The 23,196-nt window shown below is 52.9% G+C and overlaps 6 protein-coding genes across 6 annotated transcripts; 2 read left to right on the forward strand and 4 right to left on the reverse strand.

The window, feature by feature from the left end:
• Positions 1 to 675: 675 nt before the first annotated feature.
• Positions 676 to 2,657, forward strand: G6M90_00g016020 (uncharacterized protein; the record flags this gene model as incomplete). Its single annotated transcript, XM_014693441.1, has 3 exons — positions 676 to 1,091; positions 1,153 to 1,493; positions 1,570 to 2,657. The coding sequence occupies 3 exons, from the start codon at positions 676 to 678 to the stop codon at positions 2,655 to 2,657; spliced, it is 1,845 nt and encodes a 614-aa protein (XP_014548927.1).
• A 471-nt stretch (positions 2,658 to 3,128) lies between these two features.
• On the reverse strand, positions 3,129 to 5,468 carry sec63 (Translocation protein sec63; the record flags this gene model as incomplete). The annotated part of the gene is made up of 4 exons (XM_014693440.1): positions 3,129 to 3,283; positions 3,344 to 4,943; positions 5,030 to 5,341; positions 5,439 to 5,468. 4 exons carry the CDS (start codon positions 5,466 to 5,468, stop codon positions 3,129 to 3,131), a joined length of 2,097 nt encoding a protein of 698 aa, XP_014548926.1.
• A 988-nt stretch (positions 5,469 to 6,456) lies between these two features.
• G6M90_00g016040 (uncharacterized protein) lies at positions 6,457 to 8,888 on the reverse strand (the record flags this gene model as incomplete). Its single annotated transcript, XM_014693439.1, has 2 exons — positions 6,457 to 7,730; positions 7,796 to 8,888. 2 exons carry the CDS (start codon positions 8,886 to 8,888, stop codon positions 6,457 to 6,459), a joined length of 2,367 nt encoding a protein of 788 aa, XP_014548925.1.
• Positions 8,889 to 9,810: 922 nt separating this feature from the next.
• On the reverse strand, positions 9,811 to 10,825 carry SAR1 (Small COPII coat GTPase SAR1; the record flags this gene model as incomplete). The annotated part of the gene is made up of 5 exons (XM_014693438.1): positions 9,811 to 10,154; positions 10,227 to 10,292; positions 10,386 to 10,425; positions 10,585 to 10,688; positions 10,807 to 10,825. 5 exons carry the CDS (start codon positions 10,823 to 10,825, stop codon positions 9,811 to 9,813), a joined length of 573 nt encoding a protein of 190 aa, XP_014548924.1.
• A 1,075-nt stretch (positions 10,826 to 11,900) lies between these two features.
• On the reverse strand, positions 11,901 to 13,994 carry G6M90_00g016060 (uncharacterized protein; the record flags this gene model as incomplete). The annotated part of the gene is made up of 1 exon (XM_014693437.1): positions 11,901 to 13,994. The coding sequence occupies one exon, from the start codon at positions 13,992 to 13,994 to the stop codon at positions 11,901 to 11,903; it is 2,094 nt and encodes a 697-aa protein (XP_014548923.1).
• Positions 13,995 to 21,620: 7,626 nt separating this feature from the next.
• On the forward strand, positions 21,621 to 22,490 carry des (ATP synthase subunit delta; the record flags this gene model as incomplete). The annotated part of the gene is made up of 5 exons (XM_014693436.1): positions 21,621 to 21,722; positions 21,793 to 21,822; positions 21,959 to 22,112; positions 22,213 to 22,391; positions 22,458 to 22,490. 5 exons carry the CDS (start codon positions 21,621 to 21,623, stop codon positions 22,488 to 22,490), a joined length of 498 nt encoding a protein of 165 aa, XP_014548922.1.
• Between the last annotated feature and the right edge of the window lie 706 nt (positions 22,491 to 23,196).

A 23,196-nucleotide genomic window follows, 5' to 3' on the forward strand; every position in this document is an offset into this window, starting at 1 on the left:
GAATCCCGTCCACGCCGTCACCGATGCAGAATGCCGCCGCACACATGCAATCCTGCAATCCTGGGCGTGCCGTGCCGATGCAGAGCTCAACCCGACATCACTCATTGGATTGATCGGGCATCGATCGATTAACTACCTAGGTACGGAGTACTTAAGTAAACAATGACTTTGTCTGACGGGGCGGTTGGCCCGTGTGCGTGCATGGTCCATAGAGTACGATGCCAGTGCTAGTAGTAGTACTACTACTAATAGCAATCACTACTTAAGTACCTGGGCACGTACCCAAGAGTTATGAAGCGCTATGCCACTTTTGTGCCGCCTCAGACGCAGCCACTCACGCAAATATACCCGCCGCTACTCCAGCCAAGTCGACTACTTTACACACCATCATCACCAAACGACCACCATCCGCTTCACTTTCCATGCGCAACCTTGACCGCCATCGCCAATCCTCCTTCTGGCCACCCGGACTTCTGCCTGCGTCATTTAGTAACGTGCTTCTTCTTCGGCTAACCTCCACCCGCCTCGCATTTCATCCGCCGACGTCGCAACTCCCGCCCCCGACGCCATCCCTCCGACGTCCCCGACACAACTGCCTAGCCATCCAATCTGCCAAGCTTCCAGCGACCTTGGAACGGAACATGCTCCTCTGAGCCTCACACGAGAGCCTCCACAATGGCAATGGCGCCATCACGCAGGAATCAACGACACCGCCAATCCTCTCTCTCTCTCTCCATCGCCCCCAATTCCGCCGTGCCCGAGCAACTTCCGCCCGTATCCGCCCTGTTTCTTATCGATTTCGACGTCAAAGCCGGCTACACCATTACCTGGAAGCGCTCCGTGCCTCATGTCGAACTAGACGGCCAGGTCGAGTACAAGTCGCTGCCGTCGGGCTTGCACACCGTTCGCCATGACTTGATTTACTTTGTCGACGGCGCCCACGCCGGCCTCAGTGCCTTTGTAAATGAGCCATGTGAGGAGGAGGAAGCTAGGAATGCCAGGATGATTGCCGTAGGGGTCCTCGTACCATTGAGCTATGGGCGACTGGGGAGAGCTTGGAGGCATGCCGAGAATTTGAAGGAGTTGGCGGCGTAAGTTTGCATCCCACTGCTTCTTACAAGAACCAAAACCACTGCTAACAGACCATCTCAGCATCTTGGCCAAAGATCGCAGTCAGACTGGTGTTTTGGAAAAGTATTGGAATTCTCACAAGGCCAGCGAGAACGAGGGACAGCCAAACGACTTGGGGCCAGCCAACCTGCCCGATTCACCAACTCAAGAGCGAAGAACACACAAGCGCAAGGGTTCGGCATCGGACGGGACCTCCTTGCCGCCTGCTGAGCACAGGCTGAGCCCATTTCACCCTGCCTGGAGCTTGGTCAGTCTTTTGGACAAGTTTGGTCCTCTTATATTCCCTATCCATAGAGCAGCACTGCTACGCAAGCGGATTCTCATCTCTTGTCACGCTCCTGTTCATGAAATTTGTGACTTTGGTAAGGTCCCGACACTCCGATACCAATATGCTAAAACCCCTCTCACCAAAGAAACACATGCACTAACTCATCTCAGTATACGACATTTCAATTCTTTCTAATATACCCTTCTCCGTTGCCGATAGACTCCCACCCTCATCACCCACGCCACGCCTACGGCCCCTATTCACCATTGGCGTGCACGACATTCCCTTTCTCATGGAAGACTTTGAGGCTTCCAAGCGCCGCCAAGACGGCACCGCAGACTCCGGAGGAGAGGCAGGTTCCGGCTGGATCGCTTGTACCACAGACAGCATTCTAGCCATGAAAGACACCCTCTGGGACATGCTCATCACCATGCCCCCGGAGCACTCCACCAACGCCGTGGACAAAGTCTGGCCAACAGTAGAGTACCCCCGTGGCACACCTGTCAAAGCTACCCAACGCGACCTGCGGCGCTTCAACGCCCTTCGCAGCGGCCTCATCCGCCTCGCCTCCTCCCCTCAACAGCAAGAGCCAGACTCCCCACCCTTTAACTCCTCTGCCGTTCGCCTCTCCACCAGCCACTCCCACCGGCTCGTCAAGGACGAGGAGGACCCTCACATTGACGAGCTCATCGAGCCTCTATCGTGGGCTGCACTAGCCTACAACGGCTACATGTGGTGGGCATCCGCCGGCGAGCAGCTACGCTCCGAAGAACATGAAGAGTCCTCCCGGGACGCGGCTCTCCTTGCGGACCTCGCGCCCGCACCCGCGTCCTCCCCCCGCCCCCTGTCCGAATCACTCGCCTCCCTCACCAGCCGCCGCGCATCCAACCCCGACGAAGCACGCACCGAACTCGCCATCATCGCCTACTTCCACCGTCTTACTACCCAAATGCTCTCCATAATAGTCGACCTCGTCGAGTCCGCCGACGAGGCGTATCCCTCTCCGTACAGAGACGAACAAGGCAGCGAGTTAGACGACCAGGAAGGCGACGAGGCTGAGGTTTTGTTGAATAGCGGCGGTCTAGGTCTAGATGCAAATGTCATCACTGTAGATAGCCACTGTATTGAGAACATGGGTCTAGACGTGTGGAGTGCGTCCGACGCAGCGTTTGTACAAGATTTGGTCGACGCGTATTTCGGCAGGGCCTCGAGAATCGAAGGGAAGGGCGTCGAGGTCTGCGGCGTGAGGGTTTGTTGATTAAAGACGCTGCAAAGCGCCATGCTGTTTTACTTTTTTTCTTGTTTGTTTGGTTGGGTGGGATGTGAGCCCCTGGTGGGTTGTGCTGCAGGTGCACTGTATGTATATTGGTATATGTAGATTTAGACTCGAGAAGCCACCTTTCATATACATTATATGTATAACCATTCATGGGGGCGCGATGCAGTCAAGTTGTCACAGTATCAGCCCTTGACTATTCATGATGCGTTTAATATACTACTATTTCCCCCCCTCGTACACTTGTTAGCCTGAGCACTGGTCACGTAGGAGGCAATCAACCGACCAGGTACACAATTATTTGTTGCGACATGTCAATCGACAAGTAGTCACGTCATGTAAAGTAACTGGTATCCGTGCATGCACCGAGTCTACAGTAGGTGCCTGCTCCCCCTAGCCCGATTTTTCATCACCCTCAATTACTAAACAAATAGAATAATTCACAAACCCCGTCTATGACTCATCTTCAGTGTCAGTGTTGGTGTCGCTCGTTTCTTCCTCTTCCTCCTCGGTGCCGCTCTCGTCGTCCGACTCCTCGTCTACTCTCCGTCTCTTGGGCTGCGGTGCTTGACCTGTCTTGAGGGCGTGCATTTGGCCGGCGATGGAATCTACATTTGTCAGTATGCGCATCTCTGCTGGGCGCGGGGGGGAGTGCGTGGAAAACTTACCCTCTTCGGGTTCGGAAATATCATCTTCAGCGTCCATCTCGGCTGCCTTTGCGGCTTCCTCGACAACCAGAGTCACTTCCATCTTGGTATCGAAACCAACGTACGAATCGCAAATGACGTGCATGACGAATGTGAAGTGGCCGGCTTGCGGTGGAGCGGCGAACTGTGCCTTGAGAGTCTGCATGTTGAACGTGGGCTTGCCCTGCTCGTCGAAGATGGGCTCGTCGAATCGGTCAAAGGTGAAGGGGGGGACAGCCATCTTGCCCTGCTTCGAGTCGCTCAAGAAAGCATACCATTTGGGGGTGTGGTCGCGGGCGTAGTGAGGGGCAAATGCCAGGGGAGGGAGAATGCTCTGCTCTTCAACAGAAGTAGGCTTGCCATCAGGTCCGGTAATGGTCTTCTTCTTGCGGCCCATGAGCGCATCGAGATCGTCCTCAGCGGGGTCAACATCTTCCAGATCCAGGTCGTTGACTGCGGGAACATTCTGGGTGCCGGGGGGGATAAACCGGCCCTTGATAACCAGGGTGACGAGAGAGGACGGGATGATGCATCGCTCGCCGGTAACCTTGAAGAAGGCCTTGGCAACTCGTAGGTAGGGGAGCTGCTTGGCTACGCTGACGGCAGACTTGTACTGCTTCTCTGAAAGCAGGCCCTTTCCAACTGACAACTGGCGGCGTTGGGCATCGGGCAGATCCATAAACTGCTGGACAGTCATGTGCGTCTTGGAGTCGCCCTCGACGGCCATGGCAATCTTGGAAGTGAAGTGAGGGAGCTGGAGGAGAGGAGAAGATTTGGGAGACAGAGCTTGTATAATGTGCTGATTGGCGAGGAAGGAGCCGGAAATGGGACCAATGTTGCCAAAGGCCAGGGCAATGGCAGCAAAGGACTGGTTCAGAGCGCGGGCAATGGGGGCGATGTCGTACTTGGCCTTGGTCAGAGCGGCGTCGTCGAGCTCAACACGGCCGAGATAAGCCCAAAGAAGGCCCAGGACCTTGCGCCTCACACCGCTGTCGAGATCCTCAAGCCTCCCCTTGTCCTTGACTGAGAACCCAGAGGCAAAAGGTGAGGCCTCGCCCTCAGCAGAGATGCGTGACTCGATTTTGGACAAGCCAGACTCTGCCTGGTCGCCCCTGAGAACGCTCTCAAACTCCTTGCCAGCGCTCAGAGCTGCAATGATGCCAGACTCGTCCATTTCCTCGTCGTAGTGGCGGAACAAGTTGTTGGCGCTCTCCATGAGAACGCCCTCCTTGGAACGCTTCTTGGTGCCGTACCACCAGGAACCGACAAGATATGGCAGCAAAACGCCGAGAAGGCCCGTGTACAAGACAACAAGGTATTTGCCGTTGCCGTCGGAAACAATAAACTTGGGCAGAGCAATCCCGATGCTCATGCTCTGCTTGCCATCAGGGTGGCCGTACTGAATATAATTCTTGCGAACATCCTCATCGGTCAAGACTTGGTAGGCCTTGGTGAGTTCGACATAGTGTTCATTTAGAGACTCGACCGTTTCATTTTTGGCAGGATCGGGTTGGAGCTTGTCAGGGTGAAACTTGACGGACAGGCGCTTATAGTGTGACTTTATTTGGTTTTCCGAGGCAGACTGCAGACATTGTCAGTCGACTTGATGATCCGAGAGATGCACGCCAGCAGCAAAAAGGGTGAGGGGATGGGGAGGGAGGCGCATACTTCTGAGATGCCCAGAATATCGTAGGGATTCCAAAGCTTCTGCTCGGCAGGATTCGTCGTCATGATCAAATATGCCATCAGTCCCATCAAGCCCCAGCCGGCCACGGCGACAAGCGCCCTCTTGATCTTGCGCTGCTTCCTCTTCTGAGCCGCGCGTAGTGACGCCACGACGTCTCCATGCTGAATCTTGTAGTCGGTCTGTATGCGTGGGGCGAGATGCGAATCGTCTTTGCTAGACTGCAGTAGGTTGTATGTGATTGGGAGAGTGACCAGGCCGGTCAATGTGAGGATGAAGAAGGGGAAGAACTGAGCCTGGGGGGTGCGTTAGCAAAGCTGCGATGCAATCCTGCTTCGTGTCGACTGCGCATGACAAATGGAAGAAATGCTGTTAAATCTGGTGAGAGTCTACCTGGTCATCGTATGAGTAGTCGGAACTCATTGTGGCGACAAAGGCCGAGCAGGCGAACCCTGCCGCGAGCAGGAAATAATAGCTTTCGTGTGGGTGGGCAGCAAGATCAGACAATCTGGCAGCTCGTCCGAACGCACGATGAGGCGTAATTCAATGCGCCCTTGGAGCCGTGGGTATAAATGAACAAGAATTATTAAAAGTCCCTCCTCTTGCACAGTGGTGCGGGCGGCCGCAGATTTTATGTTTGTTGTCCGAATCACCAGGTGGCCTCAATGAAGCATCAGCAAGCACGAATTGTCTGCCCAATTTCTAAAGTGCTAAATGGTGTCCTTTCGCCGTGGCACCAAAGCCGGCGATCGGATTATCCGTGGCTCCCCCAGACCACTTTGGTTAGCGGACCACAATGCCGCCACCGTGTTCAATTCAGTAGACAGACTGGGAAGGAGCGTCCGTCTGCGTCCAGACGTCACATGTGGTGCCAGTGCGGCCTGCCCCCTGTTGGCCCTGGGGTCCGGTAGCAGAGCCGCCGCTAGACCACATCGCATTGCCATGGGGCTGGTGTCAGCCACAGCAGAGGTTAACAAACCATTCAACTACAAAGTACGGAGTACTAGTCGCACTTACTACGTACTCCGTACTTAGGCGAAAACGCACTGCTCAAGGAACATTGATACAAAGCCATCTTCTGTATTCAGACGACAGAGTGCGCAGGACTACCGTATCTAACGGCCTGTACGGAGTAAAGGGAACCCGTGTCGCGCAATGTACCACTGTCTGTGATGGAATAGACGGCGTGATATCCAACAGCACCGTCCTTCACGCAAACAAAATCACACCGCAAGTCTCATACATCATTGCGTCTTGATCTAGAAATGACGGGAGCGGCCATTTTATGTCTAAACGCTCGCCATATCAAGTGTAACAATCTCGTCATCCCACACACGCCACAAGAAGAAAAAAACAGCCAACTCGTCTCAATGAGCAAAGCTGTTGAAAACACCACCCACCCTCAGCTCTTCTATTCCTCGACAGCAGTCAAGGTAATCGCCTCTTCCCCATCCCCGTCTGTATCCTCCTCCGTCGTCACCCCCGCCATCTCCCCAACCAGCAAGCTCCTCAGGTCCTCCTCGCTCATAACTGCCTGAATACTGCCTCTCCTCGCCCACGGTCTGGTCTCCCTCCTCCCCTGTTCCACCAACCGCTCAATCTTCAACCTATTCGTCACGAATTTCAACATGGGAAACGCGCTTTGCTGTCCCTGGTGTAGCATTCGCGCTAGCCTGCTGGGATCAGGGTCCGACAGAATGTAGTAAAAGTCGCTGGGGACAGACTTGGGCCAGATGGTGATTGTGCCACTGAACTCCTGGAGCCACAGCTGGCTCCAGTCCTGGCCCAGGGGGCGGGGGAGCAGTTCTGCGTAGCGCACAAACTTCAACCACTTGTTCATGTCAAGTTTGAGGTAGTGCTCGAAGGCCGACATGAGATAGCCGCCACGCCACCCGCGGCCTTTGCGATGGGTGACGGGGTGGCCCACGGAGCCGCGAGACGAAAAGAAGAACAGGTTGATGTGGGGATTGACCTGGCTGACAATGGTAAAGTTTACGTTGAAGTGCGTGTTGAGCGCCTTGATAGGGATGTCGGTTCGGAGAGAGCCGTCTTTCCATTTGTGGCCGAAGGAATAGGGCGCAAGCGTGCCGTCTCGGAGCTTCATCATGAGAACCACGGGGTTGAGGATGCCAGGGACGGCGGCGGAGGCGAGGACCGCGGACCAGATGACGCAGTCGGGGGAGGTGAGATAGTTGCATAGAATGGTGGGAGAGTGAGGATCCGCAGGGACGCAAGTGACGTTCAGAATGCGGCCGGTTCGTTCGTATGCCTCGCGAAAGGTCATTGAGCCCCTGGTCCACCAGCTACATCGCTCAGCCCAGTCGACCGAGTCGAAGCGCGCACCCGTCTTCCACCATCTTGGTAGCCAGGCGGTTGCCGATTCTCGGCAGGCATTGATGCGCTGAGACAGCGCCGGAACCAGAAGCTTCTTCAACTCGTCGTTTGTTCTCGTGGCCACAAGCCCAGCTATCAGGGCGCCGCCGCTCGTGCCTGTGATAACGTCCGGGAGTAGATCTGCGTCCAGCAACGCCTTGACCAAGCCGAGGTGGTAATAGGCAAAGCCAGCTCCCCCCGAAAGGCACAAGGCAGTGCGGCCGTAGTTGGCATAAACATGCTTGAACAGCAGGCGCTTCTCCTCAGTCCCCAACTGCTTCGTTCGCAACAGGAGCTTGATGCTCCTCTCCACTGTTGACGCGTTCCATTAGCAGCCGTACGACGCCCCCCTTTCCTTGGATTCCCCATCAGCTCACCTTCATCGACAAAATTCTGCACCAAATTCTTGGTCCCATAGTATGTCTGACTATAGAGCCTTGCATTCTCCACGCCAACAAAGTTATTCTTGACGCACGCTTCCACCATGGATTTGAGATCCTCCATGGCAGTCTTATGATCGCCATGCTGCCGCGCGCTCTGAATCTCCTGTGCCTCGGCCTTGATCCTCAGCTTCTTCAGCTGATCCCACACCCGCTTGACCGTCTTCGAATCGTAGTAGGCGAATTCATTCTCCTCCCTCCAGGTCTGCCGTCCCAAAAACGCATCTAGTTCTCTCGCTGCGGAAACCCATTCCTCGTACGTTGAAGCTTTGCGCATGTTCCTCCGGAGCGTTTCCCGTCGGCCGCGCCAAGTAAAGAAGTGTTCGTACACCCAAATGTACCATCGGGTTGAGAGATATGCAATTGCCAGGCCTGTCAGCCATGCAAACACAAATATCAACAGCGGCCATTTGGACAGCTGGTAAAGGTAGCCTTCCCGCGTCTCGTCCTTGGTCCGTGTGCCGAGGAGCCCTTCGACAGCTTTGCTAGCGCCTTTTTTTTGTTTACATTTCTTGGATGATCTACGGCGTCGGTAGAGAGCTGGGCTCACGGGCGCCCAGTCGTTCTGGGCCGTGAAGAATGTTCCCTGGGTCGGCGTGTCCGTCGGCGCTGGGAGGTCGCCTCCAACGGCTGCTGCAGCGGCGGCAATTGCATCGGCACTTTTATGGTCGTTCGCATCATCCAGCCCGGCTTGTGAATTTCGCTTCGTCAGGGTGGCCGGGCTGGCACCGCTCCTGGGTGACTTGAGTCCGCCCGTCTCGTCGGCTGGGCTGTGCAACGGGTCAGGCGCCTGGAGCGCCCTTACGAAGGCCTCGATGTCATGCGGCTCGAGAAACTGTCGATTGATGTCAGGCAGGAGAGATGCATCAAATGCTTCCGGTGGGAATCCGTAAACCGCATCGTGTGGCATTGTCCGCTCCCGCGCGGGTTGGCCGGCAAGTCTGCCAGCTGTTGGGATATTTGCTCGCTCGATCTGTCTGTTAATGGTAGATTTAGGATCGAGGCATACGGCTTCGGAATGCGAGCTCATGAAAGGGATCCCATGCTGGATACCTAGGTACCTGTGCCTTCTTTTTCGATGAGATGTTGAACTCCCTTCTCCGTACAACGCGCAAGATTGAACATTGAAGGGTGAAGCCGATGTTGTCCCCACCATTTCATGAACATGACGTCTGCTGCTCACCAGACATGTGGCCGGCCTGTCAAGTGGTCACTGGTTACGTCTGTTGGGGGCCTTTCGGCGGCCTGGCAACTCCACTCAGGTTCTTCAGAACCCACTGCACCTGTGCGCTGTTGTACAATGTTGCACCAACTCTCAGCCATGCCATCAATTGATCCCATTGACTTGGCCGTCAAACAGGGTATTAACGCAAGCAATCAATGGAACATCACTAGCAAATGGTTGGGCCGCTTAGCTGGGCAGCAAGAATGGAATTCTTGGACATGGAGGCATTCGTTCCCTTGGTCACATTGCTGATTGGCTCGGGGCTGGGGGGGGAAACATTGAATATTCCCAACATCCTGTCGGGGATGCATTTGGGGGTCGAGTCTGTTGGTACGTCCCTAAGTAGGTACTTATGCTACTATTTGTTGCCGGCTTACTACGGAGTACAAGGTATTTTATCGTGAATATTCACACGAGTACAAATTACCAAGGTCGGCTTCCTCACGCCTAACCGATTATATCATACAGCCCAGTCACAGTTCCTCCCAGCCGTCACATTACAGCAGGATATATTTGCCCAACAACAAGTATACGCCAACATACTGTAGTCTATTAGAGTAAGTATTATAGTATCGGCCTAATTCAGCTCCGTCCGAGGAGAATGCTACATCTCATCAATCACTCGTCACGTCCACACATTACCCAGGTAACTCGTGCATAACAAAAAGCATTGAATTAGTTCCTAATCGCTACATAATTGTATTCGCTGCACAGCCCTATTTATGCATTACACATATTGCGCGAGCCACTTTATCCCCTCGCCATATCCCTGTCGCATAACCACAGAGCACATGAAAACCTCAATCGGTCGGACGCCGCCATCCAGAGGGACCTTTCCCTTCCCGGTGGTCTGATACAAGCCCAGTTCATGTCGGAGTGTCTCCTCCGACACGGCGTCGGGGTGGTCAATCTTGTTTCCAAGAATGACAAAGGGAACTTTGGACAATTCCTCAAGAGCAAGGAGAGCGTCGAGCTCAGCTTTCGTCTCGGCGAACCTTTCGTGATCCTTAGCGTCTACCAGGAAGACGACGCCATTGACCTCGGGGTAATAGTCTCGCCAGATGCGGCGGGCTAAGTGGAACAGTAAGTCTCTGAGAGCGCAGAGCAAGCAGGCACACAGCCTTAGACACGATGTGTACATACCCTGTTGGTGACCACCCAAGTCAAATGTGGTAAATCTGACATTGCCTATGGCAAGCTCCTCAGAGGCTACAACAGTACGATTAGCAAAATGCCACGTTTGTGGCAGCGAACGAGCGCGCGCTGGGCCTCATCGTCCGAATGCCCCGGGGCAGAACTCACTGGGGTGAAGAGTAGGCTGCAGGATGGCAACACGGTCGTTCTATCCAGTCCACATCGTTAGCATCGCCCATCAAACATGTCATCATCCACTGTATTCATTATCCCGCCTCGTATTCGTATTGATCGAAAGCAGATCGACATCCCATAGAGATCGAAAGGGGGCTCGCAGTCCAACGATTGTCGCGCAAGTTTGGCATACCTTCAACATATGCAGCAACGTCGTCTTTCCGGCATTGTCAAGACCGAGGAACAGTAGCTTGGCGTGCTTGTTCAACAGGCCAAGGGAGGAAAGAACATCGTAAACTAGGGAGTTGGAAAATTAGGACAAGTTAGGACACCAAAGACGCGGAGCTTTGGTATGCAATCATGACGGGGGTAACAGGCAGAAGATGGAGGGAAAGGGGATGTTTGGCAGACATACACCAATTGACGATCCACATGGTGGGCTATATTTCTGAACCGTGTTTCCAGAGCCAGTCGAAATGATGATTGAGGTCGAAAAGATGATGTTTGATACCGTGAAAATGATGTTTGGGGTCGAAAACGGATGCTGGATTGCGGACGTGATGGGCCGAAGAAATACACCAAAAATCCGTAGTGTGCACGGCTCTGACCTGGCAGTTAATTCAAGAGTGTCCTGACGAGAAGTTGTGGTGCCTGGATCCTCAGGCACAGATGATGCTACAGTCTAGGTCGCCGCTCCTCGGCTTAGGGAGCGTGAGCTTGCAGTGGCAAGTGGCACCTCAATTGTACAAGTGGCGCGCGACCAATCAACGCTACGGATGGGTGAACCACACACAGATTTAAGTCTGCCCAAGTGCAGTCATCTGATTGTTGTCCCGGCATCCCGAGCCCAATGTTATTAATTCAATGTTGTCCATATTCCGGATTGTCGTATTCTGCAATCAAGTCAGCCAAACCACTACACTGTTATTGCCGAGAGTCCTCCCAGGTATGGTTTGTCATCACACCCATCGCCAGGCAAACATGCCACTTCAACACGAGAGAGCAGTTTACTCATCACATTCAAATGTCCTTCAGAGCCAATAATATTGTATTAGCAAGAGTTCAAAAATATCCACCCTTCTGTCTTTGATGTGTAGACTTCAGCCACTATCTAAAATGCCTTTCCCCGCGCCCAAACTCTCTCGCAAAGGGTATCCTAGCGATTGCAATATGCCGTCTCCAATGACAAAAAAAAAATTGACCGATGTGCAAGTTCATTTGTGGTGAGAAAGTGAAATTATATACAAGGGTGCTCACACCCGAAGCAATTCCTTTAAGGATGATAAAGCAAAAGGTCCGAAACAAGTGGCTTTAGATATGTACAGGAAAAAAAGTCGTGGAGTCATAACATACGGACAAAAATGGAATCCATTACCCAAGTGTAGGAAGAAAGATGTTGATAACACTTGCCGCCAATTTGGCGCTCTTGAAAAGGGACGTAGACACCTTGAGCGCTTTGATATAGTCCTCTGATACTCAGGACTAGCATAAGTAAGTGTAGTGATGTCTTCAGATAGACATGACATAATTGCCCTGATCCTTCTTGCCAGCCATGAGCAAGCCGAGCTCCTTCATACGCTCGGCGCCTCGCCCGGGCTGAGGCTTGCGCTCTGGAATTTGGCCACGTCTTGCGCGATTGCAGTACTTTTGGAAAAACTTTTCCTTGCGGCGTTGACGTTTGCGTTCAAGGCCCTTGACGATGTCAATAGCGCCTCGAAGATGGCAGTCAGAGTCATGGTGATGCTGGTGCCTGGCTGTCTTGCTGCCCTTCATGGGTGGAAACATTGCGGGAGCTCGAGGCAAAGACTTCGTTTGCGTCATGCCTGGTCGACCAGCCAAGTGAAATTGAACGTGAGGACCTTGTCGTGGCGTCTGCAACGGAGTGTTCATCGCCTTTGGTGCTGGAGACCGGATTCTCTTGGGAGAATGTCGCCCAAACAATGGCTTAGGAGAGCGACCTCGATTCTTGGGAGCAGGGGAATGATGTCGTCTTGGTGGCGGAGAGCGATATTTGCGAGGCGATGCCTGTTCGCTCTTTCTTCTTCGGCGGGAGCGGTCCTGGCCATGGTGGAGATCCTCCATCCGGCCTTGAACCCATACATCATCATCGCTGTCGTGGTGAACAGGGTTGTAGATTTCCTCCTCGTCATCATTATCAGGATCAGAAGCTGGAAAGCTGGGGTCAATATCTTGTGGAATGACTCGTAATTTCTCATTGCGGCGAGCTGCCAAGCAAGAAAGATAGGCTTCTTCTAGAGGTCTGTCCTCATCCAAAGTACCACAAACGAAATCGGTACTGTCGGGCAGATCTGGTGCGTCGGATTCGGCCTTGATACGTCGAGGCCTAGTTCGTCGAGTGCTTGATCGGCTGCCATAGCTAGCGGCCGATGAATCAGACTGGGGCTCATTCACCGATGGTCGTCGTATGGGAGCCACGACTTGAATCTGACGGCTAGTGGCATGGCTGGGAGTCCAGAGAACCATGTTTTCATCCTCTTCTTCATCTTCCTCATCGGAGTCGGCGAAACCAGTCTCAGAGTCGGTGTGATAGCCATCAGAATCTTCTTGAAAATCTTCTTCGCCATCTTCTTCTAAGTCATCATCATTCTCCCCATCGTCGTCATCCTCCTCCTCCTCTTCATCTTCATCTGAGCCAGCTTCAGCTTCCTCTTCTTCCAATTCTGCCTCCTCTTCGGCTTCGGCTCCGAGACGACGAAAGTGGTTTTCCTTCGTCAATGTGTCATAGATAGTTAGTCTCGTTGCCGCTGATGAAGGTTGCCTGATCCAATCTTCTTCGCGAGCTGTACCACTTGCAAATTCGTGAAACTGGGAGCTATCCTTTGCGAGATCCTTGGAGTTGGCACGGAGGAATTTGGGTCGAGCAAGGGTAATCTTATTTGACAGGCGATGGACGGCAGATGGGCGCGGCGACGTGTGAAGAGCAGTAGAGAGAGCAGACGTCTTTTTAGGAGTTGATGGTGACTCGGAATTCGTAGCCAAATGAGGCCGTGTGCCGGGATCAGAAATCTGCCTTGGAGGTGTATTTTGAGTTGATGCCGACCCTACATGAGGAGCAAACTTGATGGATGGTCGTCGGGGAGCCTGGTCTGCAGAAGGTGCCTTTACCATCGCCTCAGCTTGAGCAACGGGAGGTTTGGCAGCGCATGCAAACTGAATACATCGCTTCTTGGGAGGCTGCGGAGCGGCGGCGACGGCGAGGTGGTTCTTCTCCGCGGTGCCAATTTCATGGTGCAATCGAAGAGCAGCCATCTCGGGGATTGGAGGACTAGGAGTATTCGTGCGGCAGGGGCTCGTCATACCAGTATCACTAGTGAGATCTGCAGTGGAAGCAACACTGATGTTGCTGGTCATGGATCGTCGCCGTTGAGTGCCCAAGAGAATGGAATGAGCAGGATGTGAAGGCACCTCCTCTGGTTCAGCCAAGATAGCCTTGGTAAGAAGTGACGATTGGTCCTGAGGACGTCGAATACACGTTCTCTCAAACTTCTGATGCCGCTCTGGGGGTTCATCAACGTCCTCAGTTTCCTCTGATGTCAGAGACACCCAAGCTGGAATCTGTGAAGGGGAAGTTGTAATATCCATGGTGAGGGTATATAAATTGTTGAGTTCGAATGTAGACAAAGTAAACGGATATGACGGGTCTTGGTCATTACAAGAGAGTGTGTAGGCCAGCGGCGCAATGTCAAGGAAAGAAGACCTCAGGGTATAGAATCGACACACCAGGAATCGATACTCAGCGAAGCTGTGGCCTTCCTGGGGGAGAAGGAGATAGAAGTGAGCAGAGTTCTGGTCGTAGACTTGGGAGTGTAGCGTCGCGCAGACGAGAACTACAAGCCAGTGCAGACCTCTACTCTATTGAGAGTGAGGATTTGATAAAAAGTTTGGTGGCCCTTAGGACCCGGATGCTATAATCGGAAACAAAACATATTCCAAGAAGTAGGAGCCGAGCAACTGAATGGATCGAATGAAAGAGTGTCGTCGGGGCGATTTATAAGACACCAAAGGCCGTGTTTGATGCAAGCTGAGGTGCCGCCTTTTCTTTCCCTAGTTGCGAGGTACAAGATTACCTCACAAGGAAGATGAACACAAGACGATTCCGTTTGGCTAGAAAAGCGCAGTGGCGTCGCCTTGGTGAGAGGAAGGATGCGGTTGTACTATCCTTGGCAGATTCCAGATGACGTTTGTCGGATGGTGGCGCGATAGCGATATGCGGAAAAGGACGGCAATCCCAGCAGTCGTGGCAGCAGCGGCGTTGGACAGTCGGCTGGTGGGAGAGTTGGTGTTGCACGGGTGACCTGGGGCGAAAAAAATAAACGTGAGACCACAGGCACGTCAACCTAAGCAATGTGACGTTGTCGACGTCACAAGGCAAAACGTCGATAGAGTAAAAACGCAGGCTGCAAATGCCCAATGGGCAAAACGCGGCCGAGACGCAGAGCTGACGAGATGTCAGATGAAGCGCCGAAAGAATTGCAGCAAAAGCCAATAACCAGAACGTGAGAAAGTGAAGAGGAGGGTGCTTGAGCAGTCGGATGGGAATATAATTGATCGAGGGTGGGCCAGGAGGGCGAGGAAAAAAAAGCACAGGCGCCGCACTCAAGACAGAAGGAACGACCGGACATGGCTGGGTGGACTCTGACTCCAGTCTCCCGGCTCCTGGCTGCTGGGTGCGGTCAAGTGCGGCCAACGGGTCTTGCGGGCTCCAGGCTCGAGGCTTGGGGCGTGGTGGCCGAAAGTCGAGTCGCTGCCGGTGGAGCAGGAGGGTCAGAAGTCTAGCTTTTACCCGCCCAGCACTTGCAGCCCGTCTTGCCCGGACAGCGCTAATCGAAATGGAGCCGAGAGGGGCTCATGGGCTCATGACCGAGATTGAATTGACAACCGCACGGAGTACAGCAACAGGCACGGCGAAATTGGCGGCGCAGCCAAGTACCACACGGCATAAATATTACCACACCACACGGGACACGACTGCACACCGCACTTGAATACTGAGATTGGCATGCGACATGGCCTGCTTGGCGGAGGCTCGGCCGCTTCGCCTTGCTGCTGAGCCCTGCAGACATGATCAAGACGACCATTCCCATCATGGCCAGTTGCGTCTGACAGGCTGACGGACTGGCGCAGGCTTGTCAGAGCTCCCAGTCCCCGAAGTGTCCAAGGGCATGAAGTACAAAGGTTTCTCCCGTCCCAAATCACCACATTGCAACACGGGGGTCATCCGACGGCAGAATGACAGGTGGAAATAGTAGGTGCGCTTGTGCAGCATTCGAAGATAGTTTGGCAGCCAAGGCTACTACCCAGGTAGAGAGGACTCCCGTGCTGATCCAGGGCTGATCTGCTCCCGTAGCCAGCCAGCACTGCAGGAGAGGAGGGACATCTGGAGGGCTCTTCATGGCGAGTGTGGCGACAGGGCTTCACTTGGGATGAACAGGAAACCCAACTAGAATGCTGTGAGGCGTCGACAGACGTTCTCCTCGTTCCCTAGGACCGTGCCACGACCAGAGTACAGTGCGACAGTGCTTTCGGCGATTCACGGGCCACCAGACTCATGCCTGCTTCCAACCAGACACGTTCAGCGCCATTGGCTCCCTGAGAGCCACTGACTGACTAGTGTTGACTACCTGCTTAGCTATGCTCAATCCCTGAGCATTTGAAACTCGGAAAGCACCGGGGTCGCTTTGGCCGACAGCCTTAACATGCAGAAATCTTCAATGTTCCAAGCACGCATACTGTCCTGTGCACGGTACGCGCAGGCGCCAGACCACCGCCCTCCTTTTCCTAGTAGCCAAGCAGGCCCCGCTGTTTGGCCTTTTATACTTTGTCCTCCGTCCTATGTACATACTCCGTACTCCGTACATACATACGTATTTCGTACTTGGCTGCTTGACTGCCCTTGTTGGTGTCCGCTCAAAACATTCGAGACACGTGCATGCAACCAATCCAAGCATGGTGGGAGCATGTCGCCATGCCGTCCTCGTCAGCATTCTAGCACCTCGTCTAGCCATTCAGCCAAGTCCACCCTACGCCCTCAGCTCCAAGCCGAAGCTCGCCTCGCCTGGACAAACCGGCCCTTTGGTCCTTGAAACTCTGTATGCCCACAGCAGGCTTTGGCAGTATACAGTGTCAGTTAGTGCGAATTCGCTCGCAGTATTCGTGTGTACGCCTCTTTACCGTAACCACAAAAACGAGGGCGTCGGTGACAACTGCCACCTAGGTGTGTGTACACCAGACGCATTCTAAAGTTGGTAGATGGACCATGGCCACCTGTTGCTATAATACATAGCAACTACCTAACCTAGGTACCGAGGACATATGGGCATAGTATATACATCCATCACAACACGAAATTAGAGGCGGATACGGAAACCAGTCCTCTGCAATATCGGGGTGCGGTTCGTGGCCAGCGATACGGAGCTCAAGCGTTCCATTGAGCATCAAGTTACGAGGTGATACATCACAATGGACCACTGGCCGCACTACAGCCAGTGCCTCCACTACCTGTACTGCCCGGTCCTGTTTTTGTTTAGCCGTGACGCTGTTCGTATGTCTTCTGATCTACAATTCAAAGTCACCATTCTCAAGGGATTATAGGACTGGGCTGTGGGAGTTCGCGTCCCGGTTCATCAATGAGGGAACATGGGCATTATTTCCAATGCGCTGGAAGACCTCAGCCTCTGTCATGTGTTCCTGGCGGCATCTTTTCTCTTGGCGAGGGCAATATGGTTTCGGTTTCGGATACTGACGGTGCTTAGGCTGAGCTTCCCAACGCGTGATGTCGCTCCGGTGCCGATAAATTGGCCTTTGGTGATGTAGTATATTTCTCCATCATGCATCTTGTGTTGAGCTAGGATCTGAAAAAGCTGAATCTGGAAAGGGCGGCGACAACTCTCGTCGCCATGCTGCGACTCCGAGACGCGATGGTATGTCACTACTTGACGAATTTTGGGTGTCGCGAAGTTGCCATAGTGACTTGCAGGGTCGAGCATCATCAAGGCACAGGGTTCAATGTTGGGCAGCTTTGGCAGCAAGGCTACAGAGCGCATGGCAACATTGAAGGACGCACTGTGCTGTCTCACCTAGAGAACCAAGGCAGGTACGGATATGGAGTCCTCAAGTGCTCGAGTCAAAAAATTATTACTACAGGCCGTTGAGAACCAGTGGCAGTAGGGATTGGCCTCTTTGTTTGTAACAAGACTAAGGCGCCCTCGGTAAGTCATCAATGGGCACAATGCTGGTCTATTGATGTTTCGTCCAGTCGAACATTCAACTCAAACAGTGCCCTGGCTCGGTGCTCAGCCGTGTCTTTCACAGGTGTCATTGGAAGTGTCCATTGACCTGGACCGTCGCATTGAATTCGGTCCGTCGTACGGCAATGGTCTGCGCACAAGGGACTAGTATAACGAGTAGCTCGACAAAGTTGCAGACATCAAGGCACTGGACCTTTTCGGCCGACACAGGGTTGTTCTGGAACTCGCCCGTCTGTGTCACCACTGGCGAAGGGTGTGTGATTGGGCCTTCGAACCATTGAGCCATTTAGTAACCATGTCGCAGAAACAAACCCGCCGACAGACACGCGTTTCGACGCCATAGATCTAGGCTTACTCCATTCAGTAGGCGCTAGTGAATGAAAAATATGCTAGGGCAAACAAGTTGTATGTATGAGGGATATCCGACAAATTAAGGAGGGAAAACCAAAAAACAAGGCGCCACTTGTAAGGACGACGCTACCAACCCAACACAACACATGGTCTGGCTCATAATTGCACCCTTTTCTGCCAGCACGCGGCGTCTGGCTACCCAGAATAGCACTGCGTACGGCGTGCCAGACACGTACAATCTCTCTCTGATGGCTGGCGGGTTTGCTGGAATGCCCATCTCGAGCGAGGTGGCGCCGATCTGCACGTTGCCAGATTGACGGTATGGTAATACAACAGCACCGCGTGCGTGTAGGAAGATGCCGCAAAGGGAAGAGCACCAACCCATTGGCGCTTGCAACGCATGGTGTCTGGGACAAGAGCTGAATCGATGAATATCCTCCTGGTCATTCCAGAGAGGCCTACTGCGTCGCGGTGTCCTCCCTCCCCCCTATCCCCACGGGTTATGACGACAGTGCTTCCGGCTGCAAGCCATCTGCATGTGAGTATGATGGGTGGTGGTGCAGCAGATAGTCCATCGTGACTAGCATCTCAAAATGGCTGAGACACGCGAAAAGGTTGGTGCCAAAATCCGCACTTGGCGCTGAATGAGGCGGCTCTCGTTGCACGTATTTGTACACAGCAAAGACGAGCTGTCGAAACGGGGGCTGCCATTTACATCCTTAGACGGCGCACGACTGGTGCCGTGCGGTGATGCTACATGTATTATGACGACAAACCCCCTTGTGAACCGAGAGTCTATTGGCCACCATCTTGGCCAATTTGAACTCGACTCTGACTAGTATCTGTCTGTCTGTCTGTCTGTCTGTCTGTCCGTCTGCAGGGAACGTTTGGCTAGAACCGAGGCAGCTCGTCTATGTACGGGATCTGCATGCATGCAATTGATCCATCACTTGTTTCAATGCCCAGGGCTGCACTATGCACATGCCCATTCAGCGGGATCTACATATCTAGTCGAATAAACCCTCGCCAACTCAAGATAATAGACCGATTGAAGCTCCAGTGAGGAGGGTGTTTAGAGATTGGGAGCAGAACGAAACCATGCGGCGCCTCCGTACCACTCGGTACCTCAATCTAGCCGTGCTCACCCCTTCCAGTCATGTCACGACTTTGGTCCTTATTTGGCTTTCTACGGAGCACTCAGTTGATCTTTAGCAATGCAATAGTAGTAGTAGATGAAAAGACCCTGTCAAGTGCTGGCTTCGTCTCATGACATTCTAGAGGACCAGGGATGTTCTCGAAGCGAATGAACTCCTACCCCGCATCTTGAGCTCAAGGTGATTGCTTCGCGGCTTGAGCGCGTACGAGGAATACCACGTCGACGTACAACACAGGCCAGGAACTCCACGAAGAGGACGCACCTCCGAGTTGACCAGTGACGGAAGTGACATGTGGGGTGCCTTTGATCTTCGTCTACTCCGCAGCTCGATGCAGATTGCTCTGTTGCAAGGTGTGTGGACGGCTCGTTTCGAAGCTTGCGTTGGCATTACCCACGAGTCACACTCTCCGCTCGGCATTGCAGAGCCGTGGCGCCACCGTGAAACTTCCCAGCCCGGCCAGACACCTTTCGAGCCAAGAGCGAGTTCACTCTAGCGGTGAGAAGACGACCGCCGAGGAGCCACAGAACGAAGCCAGAAGGGTTGTGGGCCGCGTGGTGATTCTTGACGATGGTGATCACAACCACGCCGGCCATCTCGCGAGCAATACCGAGCACAAAGGAAATCGATAAGCCGCACACGAGTTGTTGGAGCAATGCGGAGTGATCAACAGGTATGCGTCCTATCCTTGCCAAACCCCCGTGTTCGAAACAAGTTGCATTTAGCCCGGCCCATGCTTTGGTATTTGTTGGTATGGAAGCAGGCATTGTACAAAGCACAAATATCCATAATGGCATGGCTATGCTTTTGCAGAGACGCGGACAGATGTGGCCCCGATGCGTTTCTGTACAACATGTCGCACAGCTTGATAAACTTGTACTAACCATAAATTCACAGGCCTTTCCAGATGTAACATGCGGAGAAATCCTTCGGGAAATCAACACCATCCATCGCTTGTGATACGTCCAAATGGCACCATCGGCCGGGGCGTCAATGACACCGTATTGATGCAGGACCCTGGATTCAATCCGACCCGTGCCCATTGCACAGACAATTCGTTTCAGCCCATGAATAGCTCGGTGTGGGCTGGCACCAGTACTAATATCGGGGTGACGCAATAGTCATGGGTGCTTCACGAGGTTTGAGAGCAATGCCATCTGACGACGATGCTGAATTTCTCAAACACGAACAGCCAATCGTGGCACGTCCTCGATGTCACCCACCTGAGACAAACGCCGAGGCTCATCTCAAAGTACTCTTTCTTTTTTTTTTATGTTGCTTCGGTGCGTCACAGCGGCCAGAGTTAAATTCTAATCATAAATTTGCACAGACAGGACTGAAAGCTACGGTCGGGAAGTGGGTTTTTGGCCTTTGCCGTCTAGCACCGGGAGCGTTGTGAAATTTCCGAGATTCGACGTGAGGATACGATACATACCGAGCACCCGTGCAACAAGGAGGAGCTGAAATTCCAGGTAGTATGCTAAAAACTAACAAACCCCATTTGTATTTTGCCAGATATTACAGTAGCGCGCCTTCATGGCGATCAGCATGCGATTACGGTACATACTACACGGAGATGCGACGCTGTTCTATCCTCGTACTCTCATCATTTGTCAGAGCAGCTTGGCACGTATGCCGGCACAGGCAATTCTTAACAGCATAGTAGTATCATTATTCAACGCACTGCGGTAGTTTCCGTCAGGGATGAGGCACGGCTTTTGCCAGTCTATTGTGTCCGGGGACTCCGACACTTTAGAAAGCATCAAGTTATTTCCTGTTTGTTAGTATGGCGCGAATTGGAATGCACTCTGGACATGGAGGTAGAATGGATGTCGTCTCCCGGTTAGCCACGCGCGGTAGGATAGAGCTAGTGGTAGTTTCTTCGTGGAGCATCTCTTGATACGTGGCAAGCTCGGTTCTTACACAAGGATAAGCCACAGCATCTCCCCAGTCGCATGGATTTGGTCGCCGCCACTAGGGGAATGTTCTTGGCGTGATTGTAAAGATCGACGTCAGAAAAGGATCGCCCAAGTGCCAGCGAACCTAAGAGTCGAATGGGTGAACGGAATCATCTTGACATCAGAGGGTTTGGTGTAGGGTAAGCTATAAGTTAGATACTGCTTCCCACATGTACCACATGCTTTCCAACAAGCTGCAATACTGGTTCAAAATACCACCATGCAAAACAGCACGACATTTCCATCCATATAGTCTTCAAACAGACGTGATTTTGACACTGATCGACCAAGTGCCATCCCACTGTTGCTTGCCGCATGACAACACTCAAAATCGCACTTCGGGATGAAACCAAAGAAGCCACGTGCACAAACACGTGACGGAATCGGTCGGATTTTCCCGCTAGCCGAACAGCCTGGCGTCCCGGTAAAGAATCGTTACAGAGGACCTCATTTGAGCTCACGTTCAATTAACATCTCAATCACCCCCTCCAATTCATCATGAACTCCCTCCGCCTCGCCCGTGCGGCTGTTCGAGCTCGCCCTGCAGCCTTTCGGGCTGTCTCCCAGCGGAGAACTTACGCTGAGGCCGTTCCCGACAAGGTAGAAACCGAACCCCGAAAGCATTGAAATATCGCGAACCCCATGAGGCATAACTAACCTGTTTCTCCAGATCAAGCTGTCTCTGTCCCTGCCTCACCAGGTATGAAGTCCCCGATGAAGAAAAAGCGATTGCGAATAATATGAATGCGCAATTGGGCCCTGAGCCCGTTCCTTTGGCATCCCCGCCCGCGCGACAGAAATCGGAATACGGCTAATTAACGCAACTCTTCCTATAGTCCATCTACCGATCCCAGGACGTTGTTCAGGTCAACATCCCCGCCGAGTCTGGTGAAATGGGTGTCTTGGCCAACCACGTTCCTTCCATTGAGCAGCTCAAGCCTGGTATTGTTGAGGTGGTTGAGGAGAGCGCTGGTTCTAAGCAATTCTTCCGTATGTGGCGCCCCGTTCTTCATCGATATTTAGACACACCGGTCGGAGGGCATTGGCCCAGTAAGTTGGTGTCAGGACATGGGCTAACAACGAATTGCAGTCGCTGGTGGATTCGCCACCGTTCAGCCCAACTCTACCATGAGCATCAACGCTATCGAGGGTTACCCCTTGGAGGACTTCAGCGCCGAGGCGATCCGAGCTGGTATTGCTGAGGCCCAGAAGGTTGCCAGCGGCAGCGGAAGCGAGCAGGATATTGCTGAGGCTAAGATTGAGCTGGAGGTGCGTTGTTACCAACCAACAGCATTGTTCGCGTTGCGATTTGAGTTGCATACTAACTCGTGGCAGGTTCTTGAGACTCTTGCTGCCCATGTGAAATAGACGGCGTCCCTTGTCTGAACTCATGTACATCACCCTTTTTCTACAATTATTAGCATCGGACCAAGACAATTAATACCAGTTGTGGTGCGGCTATCCATCAATCATATTCCTTTTGTGCAAAATGACTCTGCCTGTTATGTTTGCGTGTTGATTTTTGTTCACTGGTCGATATGCTCCTTCCACCTGACCTCGCCTCAATTGTTGCTGGGTAGACACACAGGCCTGGTCCTTCCGACTCTGCCTCAGAAATGCATACTACTTCTGCCGCGTGCTCTTCATGTTTATCCTGAGTCCCTTGGTAAGGCATGTCGGGCACATTACACTGTCGCTGCATCCGCTTCAATTTTGTATTTTATTTTGCCACCCGAACGTTAATGGCACACTGCTTAACAACTAGCACCAAGATATTCGATACAAACTCATTATTTTCTCACAGAAATAACGCCACAGCGTGTCACTCCGCGCCTCTTGGCTTTGTGAGCATTCGTATACAGCAACTCGTATCTATCGCGCGCTGTCAGCCAGCCGTGGCACACGCAAAATTTAGCATGGACGAAGCGCAAGACGATGGAAAGCTCGGATAGGGTCGTCGAGCGGACACGCATTTTGCTACCCCGGCTTCTCGAAATATTATGAGCCATGATACTCCATCAGCTTCTCTCGAGCACACATTTATTGGACGCACCCTGGCAAGACATAGCTATAA

Source organism: Metarhizium brunneum, chromosome 1 (genome assembly GCF_013426205.1).
Source record: "Metarhizium brunneum chromosome 1, complete sequence".
Taxonomy (NCBI): Eukaryota; Fungi; Ascomycota; class Sordariomycetes; order Hypocreales; family Clavicipitaceae; genus Metarhizium; species Metarhizium brunneum.